Source organism: Cervus elaphus, chromosome 2, assembly GCF_910594005.1.
Source record: "Cervus elaphus chromosome 2, mCerEla1.1, whole genome shotgun sequence".
Lineage (NCBI taxonomy): Eukaryota > Metazoa > Chordata > Mammalia > Artiodactyla > Cervidae > Cervus > Cervus elaphus.
Window position 1 is genome coordinate 43398127 of NC_057816.1, and position 24924 is coordinate 43423050.

General features: G+C 37.6%; 1 protein-coding gene across 2 annotated transcripts in view; it reads left to right on the plus strand.

Moving 5' to 3' along the window:
• The first annotated feature begins 3807 nt into the window (after window positions 1–3807).
• The window catches only part of FOLH1B (folate hydrolase 1B), a 66682-nt gene continuing 45565 nt past the window's right edge, over window positions 3808–24924 (plus strand). The window contains exons 1-5 of one of the 2 annotated variants that reach the window (XM_043876547.1): window positions 3808–4051; window positions 6759–6864; window positions 12694–12880; window positions 18129–18230; window positions 24279–24404. In XM_043876547.1, the coding sequence (XP_043732482.1) occupies window positions 3934–4051; window positions 6759–6864; window positions 12694–12880; window positions 18129–18230; window positions 24279–24404 (639 nt within the window). In that variant the 5' untranslated portion in view covers window positions 3808–3933. Of the gene's footprint in view, window positions 4052–4093; window positions 4405–6758; window positions 6865–12693; window positions 12881–18128; window positions 18231–24278; window positions 24405–24924 lie in introns of those variants that run through there. The other variant, XM_043876556.1, reaches the window with a different exon arrangement.

Here is a 24924-nt window from a genome sequence, read left to right on the forward strand (position 1 = left end):
TGCAAATATTCCGTTTGCATGGGCAAACAATATACTTGCCTGTCCTGTGTTTCCTTTATTTAATATTTCTATTCTAAATATATTATTTCATGCCCTGGAAGATGAAGAGGATGGTCAGGTTACATTTTAGCTTATCTTGTCCACCTACCTACAAAGTGATGCTGTACAATTTTTGTGTGTATGGATGGGCATACGGTACTGTGAAATATTTCAAGGTATTCTTCAAACAAACACTAATGAGGTTAACATGAATCATTAGGTATAAATATGGAGCCCATAATGCCTTCTGAACATTAGCTATTGCTATTTTTTTTGGCTTGCAATCTCTGCTTTCTGGTATTGTTATTTATCTTTGTATTTAAGCCCTATCTTCCCCCTTTGAATAAAGCTCTTCAGTAACAGAAATCATCTCGTATATCTCATAATTGTTTTAACTCTTAGTATAATGTCATCCAATCATTCAAAAGGATGTTTCTATATATGAAGCATTGTGATAACTCTGGAAAATAGATGGGAACATGATATTGTTCCTGGCACCAAGAAGCTTAAAATCTGAAAGGGAATAAGAGAATAAAATGTGCAACAAAAGGCCAACACATAAGATTCAGGAAAACTAGAGATCAGTGTGTTAGTAGTAAATGTCTATGAATATCAAGAACACAACATAAGTGTTTTTAAGCAGGTTCTTTAAAGAGAGAAAACATTATGCATATAAAAGTGGAAATAAGATATCCAAATAGAGGAATACATTTGCAATTTTGAACACTTTCAAATAAAGCATTATTAAACATATTTTGTATTTCCTTGGGAATTTGTGAATCATAATAAATGTGTGAAGGAAGTAAGTGGTTCAGGGTTGGGGAGAGTACTGTATGAAATCAGTGCTTTTGAAAGCTCAAATAGGCACCCAAGCAAGGTGCAGGGATGACAGATTCTTCATTTGTCATTAGGTGACATAATACATAGTGAATTAGCAAGCAAATGGTTTTCTTTTTTAGCATTAAAATTATTCTTCAGTTCAGTCATTCATTTGTTTAATGAAAGCGTATTTATCAAATAGTTATTTTGTGCCAAAAATTATGGGTATAAACATGTGTCAAATAAAGTATCTGACCTCGAAAAAGATCACAATATTCAGGAAGATAGACATATAAACACAGTTACAATACAGAATGATAAATGTTATAATCAAGAGAAATAAGAGCATGTCCCACTGGATTTGACATTCTTCTACAAGTCCTTACATAGAGGTCATCTATGATCTTTCCTCAATAGTCAAAGAAAGGAGTATAATGTGATCTAACACTTATCAAAACATGTGTGTTTTTGTAGGGGAGGGAGTAATTTAACTTCACTAAAGCTTAGTTTCTTCAGCTATAAAAGGGAAATAACAATAAAAATGACAATAGAAAAATCTAGTATGGCTTGCAAAATCACTTCTTAGAGATTTCAAATTCTTTTGGGCAAAATCTTGGTAGTCAAATAAAATTATCTTTCAAAGCATATAGTAAGTGCTTACCATGTAGAATGTGCTCATGATATTAATTCGTCATTAATTACTCATAAGAGCTATGTCTTTCCCACTAAACTGTATGCTTCATGAGGGGAGAAGGAATCCTTTCTATAAGATGACAAATTTTCATTTGTTCTCTGATTTCTTCAAATGTAGCCTCAGTTCAGTTCAATTCAGTTGCTCAGTCGTGTCCGACTCTGCGACCCCATGAATCACAGCACGCCAGGCCTCCCTGTCCATCACAAACTCCCGGAGTTTACTCAAACTCATGCCCATTGAATCGGTGATGCCATCCAGCCATCTCATCCTCTGTCGTCCACTTCTCCTCCTGCCCCCAATACCTCCAAACATTGTAAAGGCTATTAACTAAATTGTCATGTAGTTCTCATATTGTTCAAAAACTCTTCTTGTACTTAATAAATATAATTTGTCTCATTTACATTCACATATGACCTTCAGAACATCTTTATTAACACATAGTTCTTAATAATGTTATTAGATGATCCTTTTTTTTTTTTTTTTAAACAAATGAGATGACACATTATGTGACTCTTGAGGATTTAGGGTTTAGGCAGGACCAGAACTAAAGCTTAAATCCAAGTCTTCTGACTTCAAGCCCAGTGCTCCTCCCAATATAAGCAAAGCTCTTAGCAAATATATCCCATGCTCAATGCAGACAGGACAGTGATTTAGAGTAAGATAAGCATTGGATTATGTTTTAGCTTTGTGACTTTGAGCAATTTATTCCATCTCATTAAATTTCAGTTTTTCTACGTGTAAAATGGGAAAAGTTACAGTATCAACTATGAAAGGTACCAATGATTAAACAAGTTAATGAGACAAACTGTCTCATTTAGAAAGTGCTCAGTGAGTATTATTCTTCCACCATTCCTGGTTAGATTTGACAACAAGAACATTAGGCAGCATTCAAGAAATAAAAGGTATTGTTAGAAAGGGATTAAAGGTTAGGGTTAAGGTTCCATAACCATAACCTGTCCTAGGTTATCTAGCAGTTGTCTTGGTTCACTGTTGACATTTTAATTCTCCCATATCTCTTCACTTAGCTCAGAAATTCTTTATATAAAGTACCCAAGATTCTCTACCATCTAGCCCTGTCTCTCCCCTCTCTCTCTGTCCTCTGCCTTTCCCAAAGGAACCTATCTGCCTTTCTTTGACTACCCCTCCCGCAGCTCCCAGGGCCCAAAGTTTCTTGTTATCTCCAGCAGGTTCAAGCTCTGCTATTTCCTGGATTTGTTAAATACAATGTTCCCATTAAGCACTCCTAGCTAAAGGCCATGTATGCAGTTTCCCTTACAGATTTTAAGAACATCATTGATTTTATAAAGCCTGTGGTTATTCTCATCCTTTAGATACCATTGTTATTATTTTTAAAGAATTTATGACAAGGGTAGAATTATGTGCGATTGACTTGTCAGGTTAATTCAACAAAGACTGATTTCACGCCCACAAGGTAATAGAGTGTCAAGTGCAGCTGGGATATGAAACGAGATAAAGTCTCCGCCTTCAGCAAATTCCAGTATCATTTCTTTAAAAATGGTTGTGTAATGTAAAGGCAGGGATAATTTCCTAATAGTTTATTAATATCAGTGATCTTCATTAGGAAAAACTGCACAGTGGTAACTCAGATTGACATCAAAATTCACTCCCTGAATCCAAATCACTGCCAAAATAGGGCACGGCCGTTTTCTACTCGATTTTCCTCATTGCAGGGCTGTAACAGTATTTAATGGGGCTCCCCGGATGGCTCAGTTGGTAAAGAATCCGCCTGCAGTGCAGGAGACTCCGGTTCCATCTCTGCGTTGTGAAGATCCCCTGGAGAAGAGACCGGCTACCCACTCCAGTATTCTGGCCTGGAGAATCCCATGGACTATACGGTTCACGGGGTCGCAAAGAGTCGAGTGGGATCTCAGGTCCGAGAAAAAGTTCTTGAGAAATAATTTAGTCTACCAACTAGCCTGCAACATGTATTTTCCTAGAGAGAAAAAAATAGAGGACCCTTCCATTGAATTTCGCGGGATGCAGTTTTCTTTCTGTCCATAGGACTGTGCCCTGGAAGTGCAGAAAGGAGAAGCGTTTGTCCTCCGCTTCCTCCTTCCCTTTGTTCCTCCTTTTTCTTTCATTTTAAAATAAGGGCTAGAAATCCTCAAGCTAAACTTTTTCTCTTTTTAAAGCACCTCTCCGCGGAGTCGGGGTTTGCCCCGGGACGGCTCCGCCTCTCGCTCGCCCGGATTGGTTGAGAGTCGAGCGGGGCGGAGTCCGCGGAGCCCCGGCGGGGAGCGCACTCCCGGCGGCCGGGCTGATCCGCGCGGCGCAGGGGAAAGGCGCCCTTGCCCCGCCGCCCACGAGGCTGCAGCGGGGCCGCCGCACGGTCCCCGGAGGCCCCGCCGCCGCGCGCCAAGATGTGGAACCCGCTTCACGAAACCGACTCGGCCTCGGTGGCCTGGCCCCGTCCGCGCCGACTGTGCGCGGTGGCCCTGGTGCTGTGCGCCGGCCTCTTCGTCCTCGGCTTCCTCTTCGGTACGAGGGGGAGGACGGGGGTCCGCGCCACGCTCGGCCCCCAGCCCGCCCGCCTGCCCCGCGGCCCGCCGGGCTCCGGGGCCCCCTGCCGCGGGGTTCCTGCTGCTGGGCTCCGGGGCGGGGATCGGGCTGGGGGGCGTGCGGACCAGCTCCCGCGAGTTAGGTGGGACTTAGTTGCCGGGGAAGCACGTTTGCGTTCCGGACGGGCTGCTGGAGGACAGGCGCCTACAGGAGGAGAACGCAGAAACCCTGAAACTGAACTTGAGAAAGTTCCGCCGGCTGCAGGCCTGCGAGAAATTGGCTCCTTTCCGCAGGATCTCGGGGGACACTTGCTAGGTCGTCCAAGGAGCTTTGTAAGAAACGGGTCTTACCTCTTTGGGGTCTTAATCTAGTCGTGTGCGGTGGGGAGAGCGCTGGGCATTGCTTCTTGGGAGCCCTTTTCTCTCCTTTTGGAAGTAAGTAATAGAGGAACAGTTAGGAACTGGTTGACCTTATTGTCAGTGCTCTGAACAGAACTTTTTAACAGCAGTGCTTTCAAGTTTTTTCCCCTGTGTACTAATTTGCAGACTTAACCCAGCTCTCCAAGGTAATCAGGGAGCAACGCTGAGATTTTTCTCAGACTCTGCAACTTCTTCCTGACCTTGAGCAAGTGAGGGAGTCTCTGTTAGCCTCAGTTTGTCAGTCTTTGTAAGAATAATAGCTGTAAATTACTGAAAGTAGTAAATTGGCACTTTATTCTTTCCTGGTGAGGAGATGCTTCTCATTGGACTTTAATGCACAAGACTAGTGTAAGTATCACCAGGTAGTTTACCCCTACTGTGAATTCTGGGCTCCCTTTCTGGGATTGAGAAGACCAGGGCATAAACCTGCTAGGAGCAGTAGTTGAGTCGCTAAGTCATATCCAACTCTTGCAACCCCATGGACAGTAGCCTACCAGGCTCCTCTGTCCGTGGGATTCTCCAGCATAGAACACTGGAGTGGGTTGCCATTTCCTTCTCCAATTAAGCCTGCCAGGCTGGCTCAGACTCAATCTCTTTTTGCTTGCTTTGCGCCCTTTGAACCACATTCTGCTCATAACTAATTGTGGATATCAGGGTTGCTGTGGGGCTTAGGTGAGATAAGTGTGCTCATTAAGGACACCCGCCAACTTGAGTTTCAATTGTCTCAACTGAAAACGTGGGAAATTCACTTGGCAAGGTCAGCATGAAGGTTAGGATCTTATGTGTCTTTTTTCTTCTCTTTTTTGGCCATGCTGGGTCTTGCGGTTCTCGAGCTTTCTAGGTGCCAGGAGTGGGGGCCACATGGCTCAGTTGCAGCTCTCTGCCTCTGGGCTCAGCAGTTGTGTGGCACTCAGGCTTAGTTGCCCCTGGCGTGTGGAATCTTCCCGGACCAGGGATCCTCTCGTGTCCCCATCCACTGTACCACCAGGGGCGTCTTCTCTGTCTTTTAGAAGCATTTTGTGTTTCTTAGTGTTGCCCTTGGGTTTCCCAGGTGGCTCAGTGGGTACAGAATCCACCTGCAATGCAGGAGACCCGGGTTCAATCCCTGGGTTGGGAAGATTCCCTGGAGGAGGGCATGTCAACCCACTCCAATATTCTTGCCTGGAGAACCCCGTGGACAGAGGAACCTGGCGGGCACGACTGACGTGCCTGAGTGTGTACCCCGTGTTGCCCTCAGCCCCATACAGTGCCTTACACGGAGTGCGTTCTTTATTAATATTAATTTTTCCGGAGGATTCTCTGCTCCTTCCCTCACACAGGCCTCCATCCTCTTTATCCAACTCAATTTTCAGATCTCGATTCAAGCATTTCATCCCCCATGTGCCCTGATCTTAAAGTCGTTTCCAAGTCTCCTTTTTTTTTTTTTTATAACATACTAGTGGAACTGTATTTCCATTTGCTGCCAACCATTTATTTCAGTACACATGTATATATGCATGTGTGTAGCATGTATATGATTAATAATTGGAAAGCTCCATGAAAGCTAGCTGGGTGGTTCTGTAACCATTTTATGCACAAATCGTATCATTTAGCTGAATATCTGTCATGAAGCCAGCTATAGGGGCTCATGGTCCTGGGAACTGCCTACCCGTTGCCTCTAGCCTATGTTTGTCTTGAAGAGATGTTAGGTGACTTGTAGTTTCATTGTAGCTCTCTGAAGTTGGACTTTTCAAGCCTGCTTCAACTGGAAGCACAAAATATTTCATCACACTTTGTTTTAGTTTCAGAACCAGAACAAATTACAAGACTGAATTGCCTTCAACTCTTTGAAATGATTTATGTACATGAAATATGTTCATAATTAATTCATTAAACACCTACTAAATGTTTCTTCTGGGTCAGCAGAGGAGTAGTCACTGGGGATAGAAGCTTGAAGGAGAAAGAAGGTGGATCTCCTTTCTGCTTTCATTTTCCCCATTAGTTGAAGTGTATTTAATTTTAGTGCTAATATCATAAAGCATTTCTTAGAATAACAGCAATACATAATGAAATTGGATTAAAAATATATTGTGACTGATTTGTAATTAAGTCTGTTCTGCATGATTTTTTTTCCAATGGAGGTAGGCAAGAGAAAACTTCAGGAAATCTCAGTTAATGCCAGAGGTCATGGACAATTTGTGTTTTACATATGATAAATAAAATAATAAGAAAAATAGGCTCTGTCTGAAAGCTCATACCCCATTCCTATATTTGTTTGTCTTTTGCAGGATGGTTTATAAAGTCCTCCAGTGAAGCTACTAACATTCCACAGCATAATGTAAAGAAAGCATTTTTGGATGAGTTGAAAGCAGAGAACATCAAGACCTTCTTGTAGTAAGCAGATACTTCAAAGTTTATATCAAGTTGGAAAATTTTGTTATTCTGTTTAGAAGTTTGATCCACTATTTCATAAACAGAAACTGACTTAAAAAAAAAAGTCTTATTATTGAAGATCTTGTATCACATTTCATCTCAAAAGGATTGTACCCTCAACTGAACTTTATCATGATATTTATTTTAAAGCAGGTGTCAGCATACTTTTCCTGTAAAGAGCCAGCTTTGTATGCTGGCTGATCTCTGTCACAACTACTCAACCCTGCTATTTCCTATCACAAAGAAGTGATAGGAAATACATGTTGGAATAAGGGTCAGTTTTGATAAAACTTTATATTATCAAAATAAAATTTGAACTTTGTATAAATATGTCATAAAATATTATTCCTCTTGCTTTTTTTGCACCTATCTAAAACATGATAGCCATTTTTAGCTTGTGGGCTGTACCAGAAAAAAGGAAGTGAGCTGGATTTGGTCAGTGAAACATCGTTTGCTGACTCCTGTTTTAGAGGAAGATAATGTATTTAAGTCAAAAGAATGAATTTGGACTTTGAAGTCAGACATTGACAAGTTTAAATTTCGTCTTTGCCTGTTGACACTAACATAGCTTTGAGTGAAGATGTAACCTCCCTGAGCTCTCATTTTCACATCTATAAAATGGGAATAGTGATACTGTTAAGATGAGCATGAAATTAGAGAGCATATGTGTGACTTAGTGTAAAAACCTGCTGCCTATTTCCTGAAATAGCTATCCCGGGTATAGAGAAAAAGAGTAAATGAATAAAAGGTATTTCCAAGGCAACTAAAAATAAAACACTTTTATTGAATAATTGATTGGAATACTTAGACTCTTTCAAAGCAAAATACTTGAAGTCCTGATAATGATTAAAGGATTCCTTTATGAATGTAAGTTATAATTTTATATAAAAACAGGCAAGTAAACAAATAGATAGATAGGCAATGCAGCAGACCCGGGTTCAATCCCTGTGTTGGGAAAATCCCCTGGAGAAGGGAATGACTACATTTTCCAGTATCTTGCCTAGAGAATTTATGGACAGAAAAGCCTGGTGGGCTACAGTCCATGGGATCTCAAAGAGTTGGACATAACGAGGCAGCTAACACCAGAGAGAACATACACATGGTCTTTAGAATTAAATTTTATGAATAAAATTTGCTAGGACATCTGTCAAGCCTTTATAAGGGCCATTTCTGGTGAGAGATATGGAATTTTAAATTTTTTGTGTGGAAATTTTTCTCCCTCTTGCATGTCTTTTACTGTAATGATGTATAATAGGTGTAATAAAAGTGGAAGTCTGGCTAGACATAATCTTCACTCCTAGACAGGTGCTACCTCTGTGTCCTTTTTCCTTTTCTGACCTGTGACATGGTTATTGTTATTCAGTTGCCAAGTCGTGTCTGACTCTTTGGGACCCCATAGACAGCAGCACGCCAAGCTTCCTTGTCCTTCACTATCTCCCGGAGTTTGCTCAAACTATGTCCATTGAGTGGATGATGCCATCCAACCATCTCATCCTCAGTGACATGGAGTGACCAGCAAAGAAGAAAAATGAATACCTTCCTCTCTCACTTTATGGGCTCTCAGCTTTTTGCTTATTCTCCACGGTCTTCACCGAGATTTTCTGTTTATGCTGCCAAAATCTTGGCTCTCTGTGTACCGATGATGAACTGATATATGGAGACAGTTATGGAGGAGGAAAGCGTGACTTTATTTCTTTGGCAGGCAGGGGGGAGTACCTCAAGAACTGTGCTCCTCTCCCTGGAGAATAGTGTACAGTGTTAGTTGCTCAGTCGTGTCTGACTCTGCGACCCCATGGACTATGACCTGCCAGGATCCTCTGTCCATGGGGATTCTCCAGGCAAGAATACCTGAGTGGTTAACCATTTCCTTCTCCAGGAGATCTTCCCAACCCAGGAATCGAACCCAGGTCTTCTGCCTTGTAGGTGGACTCTTTACATGAGCTACCAGGGAAGCTCTGGAGAATGGAAGAGGTTAAACAGTCAGATAGGGTTCTGTGACAAGGATCAAGGTATTGGCATTCTTCTGCAAAGTGACAAGGTTAGGATGTGTGCAGGGTCTCAGGTGGTTGGGTCTCCTAAACTTGATGAGTTTTTCTGGTTCCTTTAATCTCACTACATCTCAGGTGGTTTCCTGGCTGTTCTCTCTTGATTAGCAGCTGTTTGAGCCTGCCCTTTGGAACTCAGGGAAGGTCATGAAGGTAGAGTCTTGCCTATAGAAGTGGGGGACCAAAAGGCCTCCATGCCCGAAACCCCACAGGGCCATGCTTGGCATCATTTAGAACTCGAGAATTTTCACCATTAACACAGAAAGAGGTGAACAGAACCCCCACTCACCCTTCCGAGGGCCACAGAATATCCAGGAGCCCCCTGAACTCCCCATAATTCCAGTTTGGCATTTGTCCATTGGAGCTGTTTAGTCTATTTATACCCTTAGGTCAAGGGTCATTAAAGGCTCAGATCTGGCTTCTCCCCTTTTCTGACCCTTTACTGCTAAAGATTCTCTACTGTTTCGAGGTTACTTGACTGACTGGGAGGATTAAGGAGGGGCTGGCTGCCTTTTCAGTCTCCCTTGCCATATAAGGTTGTCCTCTGTTTTCCTTTTGTTTTGTAACACCTGGTTAAAGTCTCAGATTTGTCCATTATTTTGCATTCTTCCTCCACTTGTTCTGAAAGACAAGGTTATTTTAGAGGAATGTTTTAGAATTTTACTGATCTGCATTTGAATACAAGTTCTACCTTTCACTGGTTGTCTTTAAGTCACCTAATGTTTCTAAGCATTGTTCATTCATAAGCCAAATGTAGTGTATTAAAACATACATCAATAGCTCCCTTTATTAATTGAGATGACATAATGATACTTAGGACATATTTAAAGTTTTCTAGCCAGACAGAGATGTATGTGCCTGTTTTTTAAATGCATGATGTTAGCTATTTTGGATAGTAAAGTATTCAAATAAAAAATAACTTGATATTCTAGTAGGTCAAGAAATTGTGTCACACTTCTCAATTGATTAAAGCAAAAGAATAGGAACTTCTGCTTATTTCCAGTTGTCTCATTGAGCCTCAGATCTTTGTGTTTTAGTGAGGAAGCACTTTCTCCTTCTGTATGAATGAGAGGGCTTCTCTGATGGCTCAGAGGGCCAAGAATCCTGTCGTCTGCAATGCAGGAGACACTGGAGCCTCGGGTTCCATCCCTGGGCTGTGAAGATCCCCTGGAGGAAGAAATGGCAACCGATTCCAGTATTCCTGCCTAGAGAATCCCATGGACAGAGGAGCCTGGTGGGCTACAGTCCATGAGGGTCTTAAAGAGTCAGACATGACTGAGTCGCTAAGCAATGCACAATGAATGAGAAATTTAAGACATGGCCAGGATCATACAAGAAGACAGTGGCAAAACCTGTAGTACACTGATTTTGTGCCAATTGATTTTATTTATCCTTGGAAACAAATCTTTTTTCCTACTCGTCATTTTTAGGATCAACTTTTCTCCAAATGAATGCATTCTAATGCTGATCATAGCATGCTTCTTGTATGTCAATTTATCAATCAACTTTTACCAGGAATTTCACTCATCATGTTACCTGATGAAACTTGGGTCTGCTAGCCTTCTGGGCAGCAAAGTCAATATACTGACACTTGGTTGAGGTGAAGGAGTACAGTGTTTATTATAGGGTGCCAAATAGAGAGAACAGACACCTCATACTCAAATGACCAGAAATCATAGATGGCTTTCAAGGGGAGGGTTTTTAAAGACAACGTTTGGGATGCTGGTTGCAGCTCATGGACTTTCTTCTGATTGGTTGGTGATGAGGTAACCAGATGATGTTTCAGAAATCTGAATCATCAACCTTGTGGTTCTAAGTAGTCTCAGGTCTACGTCGTTGTGGTCAGCATGCAGTCACCATCCTCCACCTATGTGGGGTTCTCATTTTCTGCAGAACAGCTCAAAGATATGCATCAGATTGTTGTATTGTTTAAACTATCATTACTTTTCTCACTTTACCACTTTTCCTTTGTTTCTATATTCGCTCAGTTCCATAATAGTAATTGCTTGTGTCTGCTCTTTGGAACTCAGGGAAAGCCTAGGAGATTAAAGCCTTTTACTACAAAAAATAAACCACTGTGGGGCTTTTGTATCTGGGAGGGCCCTTGGAGGTACTGCTTGGTTTCAGTCCCCCTTTTTCTTTGACACTCCTTAATCCTGACAGGAATAGCGACTGAATGGGAAAAAGGAATAAGGCTTTTTGGATAGAGAGGTTCATCATGAACTTGGCAGGGGAACTTAGTTTTAGGGGAGTCATTTCACTAATAAAGTCTGATAATGATCTCCTATGTATATATATGTGTGTGTGTGTGTGTGTGTGTGTGTGAGGGCAGGGTCAAGGCGCCCATAACAATTCTTTCATGTAAGAATAGGGTTATAGCTATGACTTCAGGAAATTTGCATACTTTGCATCTGTTTTAGTTATGTTACACTTTGGATTTGTGTAATAGGGAATAAAATAGCAACATGTTGGCTTGTAATGTTTTCTTTCCAGGTCGATGAGGAAATGCATAGATGCCTCAGCTGCCTCTTGAAATTGTGTTCTTTTCTTTACTTTATTTTGCAAATACACATTAGACATCCTATGTAAGGTCTTAAACATCTAAATATTTATTAAAAGAGAATTGTAATACTGTTTTTGTAAATAACAGTTTAAATGATTTTACTCTAATTATAAAATTAATCCCAGGACTCCTCTTCCTCCCTTATTTTTTATCAATATACACAGTAGATTCAACACTTAAAATTAGGATGACTATAGCTATGTTGCTTATTCTTTTTTTTTTAATCACTGTAAGAATGGAAGTAGGTTGAGTTTAGAAAAACCTACATAATTAGAATGAGAAATTCATGAAGCTCAAGACATTTATAAGCTGGAAATGAATAAATATCATTTCATGACACATGATGCTTTGTCATATGGGATTTTTTTTTTCTGAAAGGATTTAAATTGAAAATAACAGTGAACTGAATCTTCAAGGAAACAACAAATTTCCAAGAAAGAGAAATTTAAAACAAAAGCCCCAGTATCTACACATATTAAATGAGAAATTAGTCTATTCTTGAAAATATTTGTGGTAGCTAAAATTTTAGCCACATAGTTTATTTGTTATTTGTTAAAGATATTCTTGGTCAGGCTAATTTTCATTGTTGATTTTTAGTATTATACTTATAATGCATGGTGAATGGAATACAAAAGATTCAGTTTGAGCTTGTGTAAATATGTTCAAATTACTTCTTAAAGAAGACGATTTAAAATGGCTGCTAATCAAAAGGTTTCTCACTTGGCTATAATGTTCATTATTTAAAAATAAATGTAATTATCAGTAGTTCTTGAAATGTCACAGCTTGATCTTTGGTTGAAAATGTTTTTTGCTTTCCAGTTATATTTCACAAGGTGAAATAAATAGACAATTCCATGAAATTTCAAATATGCATGAGTCTTAAGGAAAGAATATAACACTTTCCTCATCTAATATAGAGACATTCATCTACAGGCGTACACATACCAATTCTCTACAAAGATCAGTTTTTCTGATTTTTCTCTTGAATGAGTACAAATTAGAGATGAAGATTTTAAAACACACTTTAAAATCTATATGATGCAGTAATGGTGCCACTTTGCTTTTTTAAGGTGTAACATTTCAAAGTATTTTTTTTTAACGTAAATCTGCCTTATTTTGTTGTTGATTTAAGACAAAGGCTGACTAAACAATTTCTAACCACTTTCAATTTTTGTTCAACAGTAATTTTACACGGATACCACATTTAGCTGGAACAGAACAAAACTTCCAGCTTGCAAAGCAAATTCAAGCTCAGTGGAAAGAATTTGGCCTGGATTCTGTTGAGTTAGCCCATTATGATGTCCTGTTGTCCTATCCAAATGAGACTCTTCCCAACTACATCTCAATAATTGATGAAGGTGGAAATGAGGTAAAAAGAAAGAAAAAATAAGCTCCCCCATCTTCTGTTTTGAAATATCTTCTGTAAAAGAATGCTCTGTGCCATCCCCAAACGCTGGTAGAAATCAATATTGACACTTGTGAATGATGCCTTTAATGGTCTTACTACTGGTGCCAACTCTTTCTTAATGATGTTTGAATTTAATGTGATGTTGAAAAGATTCTGAGAAATTGATGCTTGATGACAGTTGCTATTTTCTACTTTTTAACTATTGTTCACTAACAAAATATGATATGTTAGTAAATTACAGCTAAATTAGATACACTTTTGATTGGTTCAGATGATAGAAGATCATGCATAAATTTGAGGATGCTAGGAAATTCAGAGGTGTGTTGTTTGAGCCAGTATGTTTTTGTTGGTAATTCATGATTATATTTCCTGTGATCATGTATTCAGCTGTGTGCTCAGAACTTGGGTGTGGGCATTTGGAAGGAAGGGAGTTTGGAGAGAAATACTATAGAACTATAACTATGCTAAAAATTTACAATCTTGTTTGCTAGTTAGGGCACATAATTGGAAAAGAAGATGATACAAATAATTGAGATATTTCATATCATGATATATATTCAATATGAAAGCTAATAAAATGTAACTCATATATTCATCACTATTTGCCTTAGAGCTACCATATCCCTATCTAAAATAGCCCTTTTCCTCTAGATAGCTTTCTTCACTCCCCTTTGCTGGACCTTCTAAATTGCATATAGCTTCAAATGTATCCAGTTTGATTGGTCAGCTCAAAATGTCATGTGATTTTTGTACATAAAAAGCTTTAATCCCCTCCTCTTATTGACTAATGAATCAGCCTTTTCTTAATTCTTAATATGCTATTTTGCAGTCAGTGATATAATCCCATGGTAAATTTCCTAATATGAGTTGAAACTTTCCATATTTACTCTTTTAAATTATAGTAGTTAATACAGTTTAACTTTTAAAAATACTATCAAACCATTTCAAAATTATAAAAATATTTTTAAGGTTGGTGTGGGGAATACCAATATACTCCATAAGATTCCATAACCTTTATAAGTGGTGGCATAGCTATATAATTATTAAAAGTCTTTAAAAGTATATTTAGGAAGAATATATGATCACATAATAAAATATCAGTAATATTAAAAAAAGTACATGGAAACAGTGGGGGAGGGAGAGAGTGAGATGAATGGAGAAAGTAGCATCAACATGTATACACTCTCGGGTGTAAGTTGGACAGCTGGTGAGAAGCCCCTGTGTAGCACAGGGAACCCAGTCTGGTGCTCTGTGAAGATGTGTATGTATAATTAAAACTGATTTGCATTGTTGTATGGCAGAAACCAACACAACATTGTAAAATTTTAAAAAAATTAAAAAATAAATATTAAGGTTAAAAAAAATACATGTACTTAGTAAAAAAATATATATATACTTAAACCAAATTTGATCACTCAAATTTGGTGATTGTGTACAATGAGGAAAATAACAAACTTTCACTTTTCTTCTCTTTTTCTTCCTCTGCACTTCCCAGTTTCATCCCTACCTTTGCTTTTATTCCATTGCATTATTCGTTTTTACTATTATAAGCATTTATGAAATTTCTAAAGCTTGTCCCATAATATGAACATATAATGTAGAAGTTTCATTTTGGAGGTTTTCCTGAATGAGGTTAGCTGCCAAAAGCTTATTAACTTTTTTGAAAGTTGTATCATTAATTCGGTTTTGTTCTTTTCCAAGTTATACCTGCACGTAAATACTCACACAGTTCTCCAAAGCGCCTTGCTTTTTTCCTATTTCCCTCTTCCCTGAGGAAATCACTGTTCAGTCCTGAGTTGATTCTTTTGATATTTACCTCTGTTTCTTTAAATGATGTGCTTGTATTGCTTGTGTTTCAGACTCAGGCACTTTCTTTTGACCTTGTGACAGCTCAGCTCTATTCTTACCCCTCTGCCCCAACTACAGATGCTTTCTTTCTGGGTCCCCGTCTCCCAGATCAATTCACATGACTGACCGTTCATAGCCAAGCTAGGTAAATTGCGGACTTTACTGTCCCGCACGACACAGACATGTTCCCCTTCCCACAGACAACAAATATGATTAATATTTTATGGATTCTACCAGAAATGTTTTCAACACATATTTATGAATTATTTCTCTTATTTATGTAGGGACAATGTGCCATATAGTTTGAACTATATATATATTGCCTTTTCAAGTTGCAAAAGTTAAATAGAAATTTGTAAACCAAAATTATTTTAGTTATACTCAGAATACATAGTTTGAGGCTATGTTAGTGAATGTTGGATAGTGAACGTTGCTCACTGGTGTATTGTCTGTCTTTGATAAAGTCACCCAAAAGAGTCATTTCCTTGACTGTAAGAAACTTTTCCCAGTTGGAATAACTCATAAACTTAATGCGAAACCCACCTGCTCAGTGATGCTGTAAAATTGAAGGTTACCATAAAGGTAAATCAAGTGAGACCAGCTTGAATACTCCCTTGGCTGAAAGACTTGCTGATGTGATGACTTTGTCTCGAGATGGATTTTTATTGCACTTGAGCATAGTTTTTCTTAGAATTTTTCCCAGTGATTTAGTTCAGTTTGTTCTCTATGTGGACCAGAGAAAAATTACAGGAAAAATGGAAGATGTGGGAGTTTTTGAAGAGTAATAGCTGATTTGGTTTCATTTTAGATTCTGTCAGCATCTGAAGTAGGTAACTGGTGCTTTAGTATAGTGTCAGCTCAGATTCACTGTCCATCTCCCAGCACCTTTACATTACTGCACTGGCCAGGACCTATAGTTTAATATTGAAAGGAAGTGAAGACAGCAGGTGTCCTTGACTTGAATGTCTTTAATGTTTCACCTTAATTTTGATGTTTATGTCAGGTTGCCTTAATTCAGGGCTTTCCAGGTGGCACTAGTGGTGAAGAACCCACTTTCCAGTGCAGGAGACATAAGAGACGTGGGTTCGATCCCTGGGTCGGGCAGATCCCTTGGAGGAGGGCATGGGAATCCACTCCAGTATGCTCTCTGTCCACGGGATCATAGAGATTGGAGCCAACTGAATCGACTTAGCAGTGTGCACTAATTCACTTTTCAAGTTCACGAAGACTTTCTTGTCATGAATTTATATTGAATTTTATCAGAACTTTTTTCTTTTTCTGGATAACTTTTGAGATGAGCAGATAAGTTTTCTTTTTCATAATGATGATTATAATAAATGATATAATAGATTAATTTACATTTTTGAAATGTATAATATTAGTCTGTAGTAGAGTTTTCAACTCATATCTGTATACATTTATTATATTTATTATAGTGATAACATGTTTGGCCTGTATTTCTGCAATTTGCTTATTTGATTATAATTTCTAGATTATACTTGCCTTATAAAATGAGTTTTTAATCTCTGAAATAGGTTGTGTTATATTTAAAAAATCTTTTAGTATTTCAAATCAAAGGAAAACCACTTGGTTTTGATACTTTGTTTTATGGAAGATTTTAAGCTACTGATTCAATTTCTTTTTTGTTATGGGACTATTTAGATTTGTTTAAAATGCGCTGTTATGTCAGTTTTAATTATTTTTTAATTGCATTTTTCCATTTCATCTAAGTTTTCAATTATTGGCATAGTTCTTCCTAGTATTTTCTTACTATCTTTTTTGCAAGATCTATAGATATGCCTGTTTTTCTACTCCTAGTATTATTTATTTGTATTACATTTTTTTCTTAAGTTCCCCTTTTACCTTCCTAGTTTCTATTTTGCTATTCTTTGTAAATTTTCAATTGAATACTTAATTTATTGATGTTGGACCTTTCTTCTTTTCTAATATGAGTATTTAAAACCATACATTTCCTTCCAAGAACTACTTCAGCTAGATCTCATAAGATCTGATTTTCTAAATTAACTACATTGTGATTAAATAACTGCGATTCGTATGACACTAAACCTTTGCAACTGTTCCTTTACAGTCTATTATGTCATCAATTTTTATAAATGTTCTCTTCTTATTTGAAAAAAATATTTTGAGTTGTTGAGTTTAATAATTTTATATTTGTTCATTAGTTAAAATTTGTTAATTGTTTGGTGAAAATATCCTTTATCCTTGATATGCTCTCATTTTGTCTATTTTTATTAATTACTGGGAAAGGAATATTAGATTTTCTCACCATAATGGATTATTTTTATTTCTGTTTTGAATTCTGTCAATTTCTACGTCTTGTAGTTTGGAGCGCTTCCATTAGATATAAACAGTATTTGCTTAGTGTTTCTTTTTCTGCATAGTTACTTTCAGACTTACTGTGATCATATGTCTAAGTCATTTCTTGAAAAATGGTACACAGTTGAATTTATCTAGTCTGACATACTAAGCTTTTTTTTAAAATTAAAAAAAATTGTTATTACTGACTTACAGTAATAATACATGATTTTTACTTTTACTTTTTCCCCCTAATGTTCCTTTTTCTCTCTTTTTTTTTGTTTTCTTCTTTTTTGGGGGTGGGGTGATGGTTAATTTTATTAATTATATTTCTTTTAGTAGTTTGGAAAGTAAAATAATATTGATTCCCACTTAACAGTGTCAGTGATACACTTGAAAAATAATATTATGTTTGGTTAGAGTTGAATTTAACCTTTAATTTGTTTATAAGTAATCAGCTTAGCATTTTTATAAGTGACTAATAGTACTGTTGCTGCTGCTGCTAAGCCGCTTCAGTCATATCTGATTGTGCGACCCCACAGACGGCAGCCCACCAGGCTCCTCTGTCCCTGGGATCCTCCAGGCAAGAACACTGGAGTGGGTTGCCATTTCCTTCTCCAAAGCGAGAAAGTGAAAAGTGAAAGTGAAGTCGCTCAGTCATGTCTGACTCTTAGCAACCCCATGGGCTGCAGCCCACCAGGCTCCCCTGTCCATGGGATTTTCCAGGCAAGAGTAGTGGAGTGGGGTGCCGTTGCCTTCTCCAACTAATAACACTATATGATGTTGTTTTTTTATTTGGAAAGTGAAGTTTTCCTTCTAAATCAAAAACCGGTGCTTGTAGACCCTCTTAAGAGTCTGTAGGTTATTCACCCATGAACTACTCACAGCTTCTAGCACAAGACTGGCTCTTTGATCTGCATCTTTAAAATACAGAAGTCTTGATTAACCCTCTCCTGGCGAAAGAGATCATATGCATTTCTTTGCTTGATTGTAGTAATTGAGCTTTACCTGATTTGCTTCTGATTATTATGTTTTGCTTCTCTAGATTTTTAACACATCATTATTTGAGCCGCCTCCTCCCGGATATGAAAACGTCTCAGATGTCGTGCCACCCTTTAGCGCCTTTTCTCCACAAGGAATGCCGGAGGTAAAAATGCGTGTGATAAAAATAACAAACAGAACTTCCTTGCACATGCAGGCAATAATTAAAGGGGTATTGAGGTTTTTGATGTAATCCAAATTTATGTTTTTTTGCATTTAAGAAATAGAATTTCTTAGGAATAAGAAGGAATATACATTTTGTGTTCATAGTTTTTTTTAGGATAAAATTTACCGCACTGAGATGGGGGAGATCCAAAGTAACACTTTGGATCTTTTGTTATATTTGTTATTTGACAAATATTTGTTATTTGACAAATGCATACACCTGTGTAATTAAAACACCATCTACATGTAGAATATTACTGTCACTTCAGAATGTACTTGTAAGCCCCTTCTCAGTCAGCCCCACACACTCCCAAGGCAGTCATTCTCCTGATTTTTTTTTTTTTTTGGCCACCTTTGATTAGTTTTGCCTATACTAGGAATTCATATAAATGGAATTGATAGCATTTGTCTATTTTCTTTCACTAAGTATAGGACCTGTGAAAATTCACATATTTTGCATTTATCCATAGATTGTTCTTTTTTATTGCCAATTAATTTCCATTATATGAAAATACTACATATCTTGTAAGACTTGGGTTGTAAGTCTTGTAAGACTTGGGTTGATTTTTATAAAGAAATTGAATGAGAATTTGAAATTGTTGCCATTTTCAAATGAAGAGTACAAATATCCTTTTTAGAAAATTTGTATGGTTTACTTAATAAGGCAGTGTGCATATTTATTATCTGAGTTTTCACAGTAAATCCCCAGATTCTTGGATAGTACTTTGTTTATTATAAGAAAGTTAAACTTGAAAGAGTTGAATATAATTTATTAATGTCTTTTAAAATATTACCTCTCCTGTTATAGTATTTGACATCAGGTAGATTCAGTTTTGGACATATAGAGTTTGAGGTACCTAGGATATTCCAAGAAGTTGGAATATTGAAGTATCACTCAGTAGAGAGAGAAACACTTGATGATCATCAGAAACATCCCTAGTAAAAAATTTACATTTAGAACTGAATTGATATTTAAAGCTCCAAGGAAATAGCAGCACACTCCAGTGTTCTTGCCTGGAGAATCCCATGGACAGAGGAGCCTGCCAGTCTACAGTCAAAGGGGTTGCAGAGTCAGACACAACTGAGTGACTAAAGCACTTCACCAGTCAGTTAATATTTATTGCAAAAACATAGGCAATAAACCTATGTTTTTAATTAATTATGAAACCTATGATTTAATATTAGGCAATGCTATATTTTTTAATATGTAAAGTTAAAAAACATACTATTTTTTATTTTTTTCTAATGCATTTGATTAACATATTTAAAAACTCACAGGTTTAGAATATTTTCTACCAGTTGTATGAAATTTGCTTCAAATGACTAGTTAACACCATAGTTAATGGCACAATATTAGAAAAATTCTCTCCCCAATTTACACATAAATAGGTCACTTACAGTCATTGTAGTTATTTCATAATTGACATGACATAGAAATAAAGGTTATAAAAACTGGGAATGAAGAGATAGTATATTTTAGATCTCAGGTGTCTAGAGATTACATAGACTTTACCTTCTGGGTAAGGCACATTACCATCATGGGTCCATGTAAAATTCCTAATTTAATTTCTTTCCTTTCATCTTTTATCCTTATTTTCAATCTCATTCCTCTTCTCCACATCCCCTACACCCTGCCACCATCTGTAATGTATTTATACTTTTAGGAATGTATGTATTCTTATAAAAACATGGGCTTATTAGTGATTGGTATATTTTGAATATATGCAAATAATATTATACCTTAGGTCTTGGTCCATGACTGTTGTCAATTAACTATTTTTAAAAAATCTATTTTATGTCAGAGTAGTTTGTTACTTTTTACTGTTGCATAATATCCCATGTTATGTGCACACCACATGTAGCTTATCCATTCTCTTATTGGCAAACAGGTTGTTTGCCTCTAAATCTAAATTACCGCAAACAGTGTTGGAGAGCATGTGCTCATACATGTCCCTGTATGGGCTTGCAAGGCTTTCTCTGTGTACAGTAAACCAGTTGTGGGATTGCTGGTTTGTAAGTGATAGTTGATTTCACAATGTTCAGACTGCAGCAGTTTATTGCTCCCTGCAACACTATATATGAGTGTTCCTTTTTCCTCACATTTTCATGAACAATTGAGGTTATATAACTTTCTAAATTTTGCCTATCTAATTGTGTTGTTTTGTTAGTTTGGGGTTCTCAAGGCAAGAATACTGAAGTGGTTTGCCATTTCCTTCTCCAGTGGACCATGTTTTGTCAGAACTCTCCACCATGACCCATTCATCTTATGTGGCCCTATCCTCTGAAAGTGAAAGTGGCTCAGTCCTGTTCGACTCTTTGCAACCCCATGGACTGTACAGTCCATGGAATTCTCCAGGCCAGAATACTGGAGAGGGTAGCCTTCCCCTTCGCCATGGGATCTTCCCAACCCAGGGATTGATCCCCCGTCTCCCACATTGCAGGCGGATTCTTTACCAGCTGAGCCACACGGGAAGCTCAAGAATATGGGAGTGGGTAGCCTATCCCTTCTCCAGAGGATCTTCCCGAACCAGAAATTGAACTGGGGTCTCCTGCATTGCAGGCGGATTCTTTACCAACTGAGCTATCAGGGAAGTTTTGCTTCAGGTTATTTGAAATTAGCAATTCAACAATGTCTGTAATTATAGTTTAATTCAGTGGTTCTTGAACTCAGCTTATATCACAATAATCTAGAGGGCTTATAAAACACAGATTCTGATTCACACCCCCTAAATTTCACTGGATCTTGGGTGAAGCCTGAGAGTTTGTTTCTGGTAAGGTCCTAGATGGTGTTGACTCTGTGGGTTCAGGAACCATGCTTTGAGAACCACTGGTCTTATGTCCCAATTCTGTCTCTATTAACAAGAGCAGGAAGATGGAAGCTTGAAAGAAATGGAACTTCTAACAGTGCAACATTGTTAATTATTTCCAGTTATAGAACAATTGTGCAGTGTAAATTTTACAAGAAGGTCATTGTCTGAAAACAAAGATTTTTTCTAACTAGCAATGACAGCTTGCATTTGTGAAGTGCCAAGAGGACCTGTCTGTCCACACTTGTTTTCATTTTCAAAGTTTTCTGTCATTTTCAAACTAATTTCTTCTCCTGTCCCTTCTCCATCCTAATTTGTCTTGTGAGATGTGCAGATTAAAAGGTAGCTACAATTTATAGGCATTTAAAGAAGTAGTCAGTTTTCCCAAAGTTGGTGATATTAAATATGAATAAATTTCAAGTAGAACATTTATGCTAAACAGAATTCACTGGAACCAAATTGGTTAATGGCTGTGTATTCACAGTTAGAATAAAAGTGTGCTCTAGAGAAGGCTAATGATTATAAACCAGACATACAGTGCTGCCATCAATAGTTTATTAATCTTGCATTGATCTTGGGAAGAAAAATAGTAGCTAAAAATAATCCTTTTCCTGAAGCAAAGATTCATATGTCACTTTCTCAATAAGCTTTCTTCATTTTTTTTGAAAATTGCAGGCAACTGAGTACAAGGTCCATGTTTGCTTACTATATTTAAACTTAGATTTTTTTTCTCTACAGAACTCAGCGCCTTTTAATATTGTATACAATTTGCTTATTACTTTTATGATTTATTGTCTCTGCTTTCCACATGAACATAAGTTTCTTCAAAGACAGGGGTATCTGCATTTCCTGGAATGATATGTCTTCAACATATTTGTGGAATGAATCCGAGAGTCAGCTTGGAAACAACCTTACATTATACATTATAAATTTGTTGTGCACATGTTATGAGACATAGTCAAAGAGGAAAACAATAACCAAAATAAAATGATGGGACACTAGAAATAGTGTGAGACAGGAATAGGATATTAGAAATAGTGTAGGATGGGGACTTCAAACACTAGGGTATGTAAAGACTTTCCAAAGGCAGATATAGGATCATTTAAAATAAAAGTCGCATTATTTGTTTCTCAGTGGACTCTTCATGGAATTGAGAACTAGCCTGTGGTAAGGCTCTGCTGGTCCCCTGTTTCCACCTCCCTGATTTACAAGTATTTATTTCTTATTTTATGAATGAGAGACATCACTCATCTATCCTGAAACATATCTCTGAGTTGTTAAAAAAAAACACAAAACTCTAGGCCTCCAAACAAAGAGATGCTAGTGAAAGATTCTAATAGCTAGGTAACAGAAATTTGTCAAGTCAAATGGTTTACAGTTGAACAAAATTAAAGATGGGTCTAATTGAGTTTCCAGCTAATACCATTAGAATTAACTTGGATAACAGATCAGTGTGAGATATAGGGGCTGTAACTTGGAAAGAGTTAAAATGATTCAGGGAAAATTCTATAACGAGTTTTTTTTTCACTCATATCCTAAAATTTCTCAAAACATGTCTAACAATGAGAAATGTGAATAAAACTGATAGTCCTGACTTATTCTGGAAATAATTTATTCATCCATAGATCCATGACCTCATGTTTTAACATCCCACAGTACTAAAAGTTGTATTTCAAGCAAAATTTTATGCTTAGGCGTTGTTTATAAAAGTTTGTAATGATGCTTAGACTCACTTTGATACTGCTAATAATTATAATAGTAAGTTACTTGAAGAATTTTCTTAACATGTACAGCTTGTCATAGGAAATAAATATTTTTAAACACTATACACATGCATTCTTAATCAAGACAGGTTTGGCAGTGATTAAGATTTACAAGCATTGTCCGGATTTCTAGGCAGCAGAAACTGAAATGGAATTTGCCATGCTAGATGTTAATTAAGGAGTGTTCTCTTGGGATCAATATCTGTGGCAGGGAGGGGAAGGAAGCTGGAACAGACAGAGGGAGAAATTGCACCTCAATGCTAGCTCAAGGACAGCCTCAACTGACCCAGTGGGCTGCTCTGGAGTCAGAACAGCCCTTCAGAATGCCCTGGGCTGGACAAAGATGTCCAGATCTTTCTGTTCCCACACTGATCAGTCATTGAACACGTGTATCCTGGAAGAGCCTGACCTTGAGCAGAGTGGCTGTGTGTAGCTGATCTTGATCAAGGGCTGACTTTGAAGACGGCCTGCAGACAGCCTTCCTTCTCTGGAGCAAGGACGTCTTCAATGAAGGGGAATCTAGGCAGGACACCCTGGTGTCCTGTAGAAATGTATTTTACCTTAGTATATAGTAAGATAGTTTAGGCAAGGGGGAAAATATGAGTTCAAGGAGAAAACTTGTTGATAAAATTCTGACTGAAGAGTGTGACTTTACAATGAATGATGTTGAATAATAAATCATTATAGTATTTAAATTCTTTTGGATATAAATAAAAGAGGTAAAATTGCTTCTGAAAATGTTAATATTTATAATGTGCTGGAAATTGCATTCTTTATGGCAACTTAAAGATATGACAAACAATTTCAGATGTGAACCTAAAAATAAAGGACAGATACGTTGCTTTTCAAAATTAATTTAAGGAGTAGGTAAGCAAAAAAAAAAAAAAAAAGTGTGTGAAGAACCCTGATCTAATCTTAACAGGCCATTTTACAAATGATAATTTTGAGACTCAGAGTCTTGCTTGTGATCATTATAATGATATGAAGCCAAATTTGTAAAGTAGTGGTGTTACCTGACAATTATTTCTTACCTGGTTGTGTGAAGATGCATTGTGAATTTACTTCAAAGAGAATAAAGCTCTCATCAAGGGCTTTTTAACCTAGGGTACCTGGTTCCCTCCAAATTGCATGGGGCAGCATGTATGTGCATTTTTCTGGGGAATGCTTCTCTATAGTTTTATAGTCACTACAGAGGAGACATTGACATAAACAAAACAATATTTAATTCATAAGTCTCTACCCAGCTAATTGCCTTCTCAATTCAAGTTCATTTCTCCCATGAATCTCTTATCAGAGGCTTTTTTGACCCTCTTATGTACTCTTGCTTCTTTCCTCTTTCAAAAACGCAAAACAGTCTTCATACCAAGAAACTTCTGTTATGAAATCTTTCTTGTACTAAGTCATCTATGTTCTCAACAGGGTGACCTAGTGTATGTTAACTATGCACGAACTGAAGACTTCTTTAAACTAGAGCGAGACATGAAAATCAACTGCTCTGGGAAGATTCTGATTGCCAGATATGGGAAAATTTTCAGAGGAAATAAGGTAAAAAAAACAAAAAAGACAAGATTCTCTTTTTTTCTTTTCAATAAAAATAAAAAGTTATATTGTATCTTGGGCTTTCCTGGTGGCTGAGACGGTAAAGAATCTGCCTGCAATGCAGGAGACCTGGGCTCAATCCCAGGCTCAGGAAGATCCCCTGGAGAAGGGAATGGCTACTCACTCCAGTGTTTTTGCCTGGGGAATCCCATGGAAGAGGAGCCTGGTGGTCTACAGCCCATAGGGTCGCAGAGGGTCAGACTGAGGGACTAACACTTTCTGTTTTTCATATTGTATCTTACATGGGTAGAACCACATCCTTAAAATTTTTAGATGACTGTGATCTTCCCATACTTCTTTACCATTCCTGCCTAATGGTGAGGGTACATGTGCTAGTTTATAGGCAGGTTTTAAACTGGGTCATTGGAATTTGGCTAGTGTTCAAGGAGAACAGCTCAGGTTTTTTCCATACCTACACATTGTCCCTGTGGTCTATGAAGTAGCGTGCATTGGATTTATTGTTAGT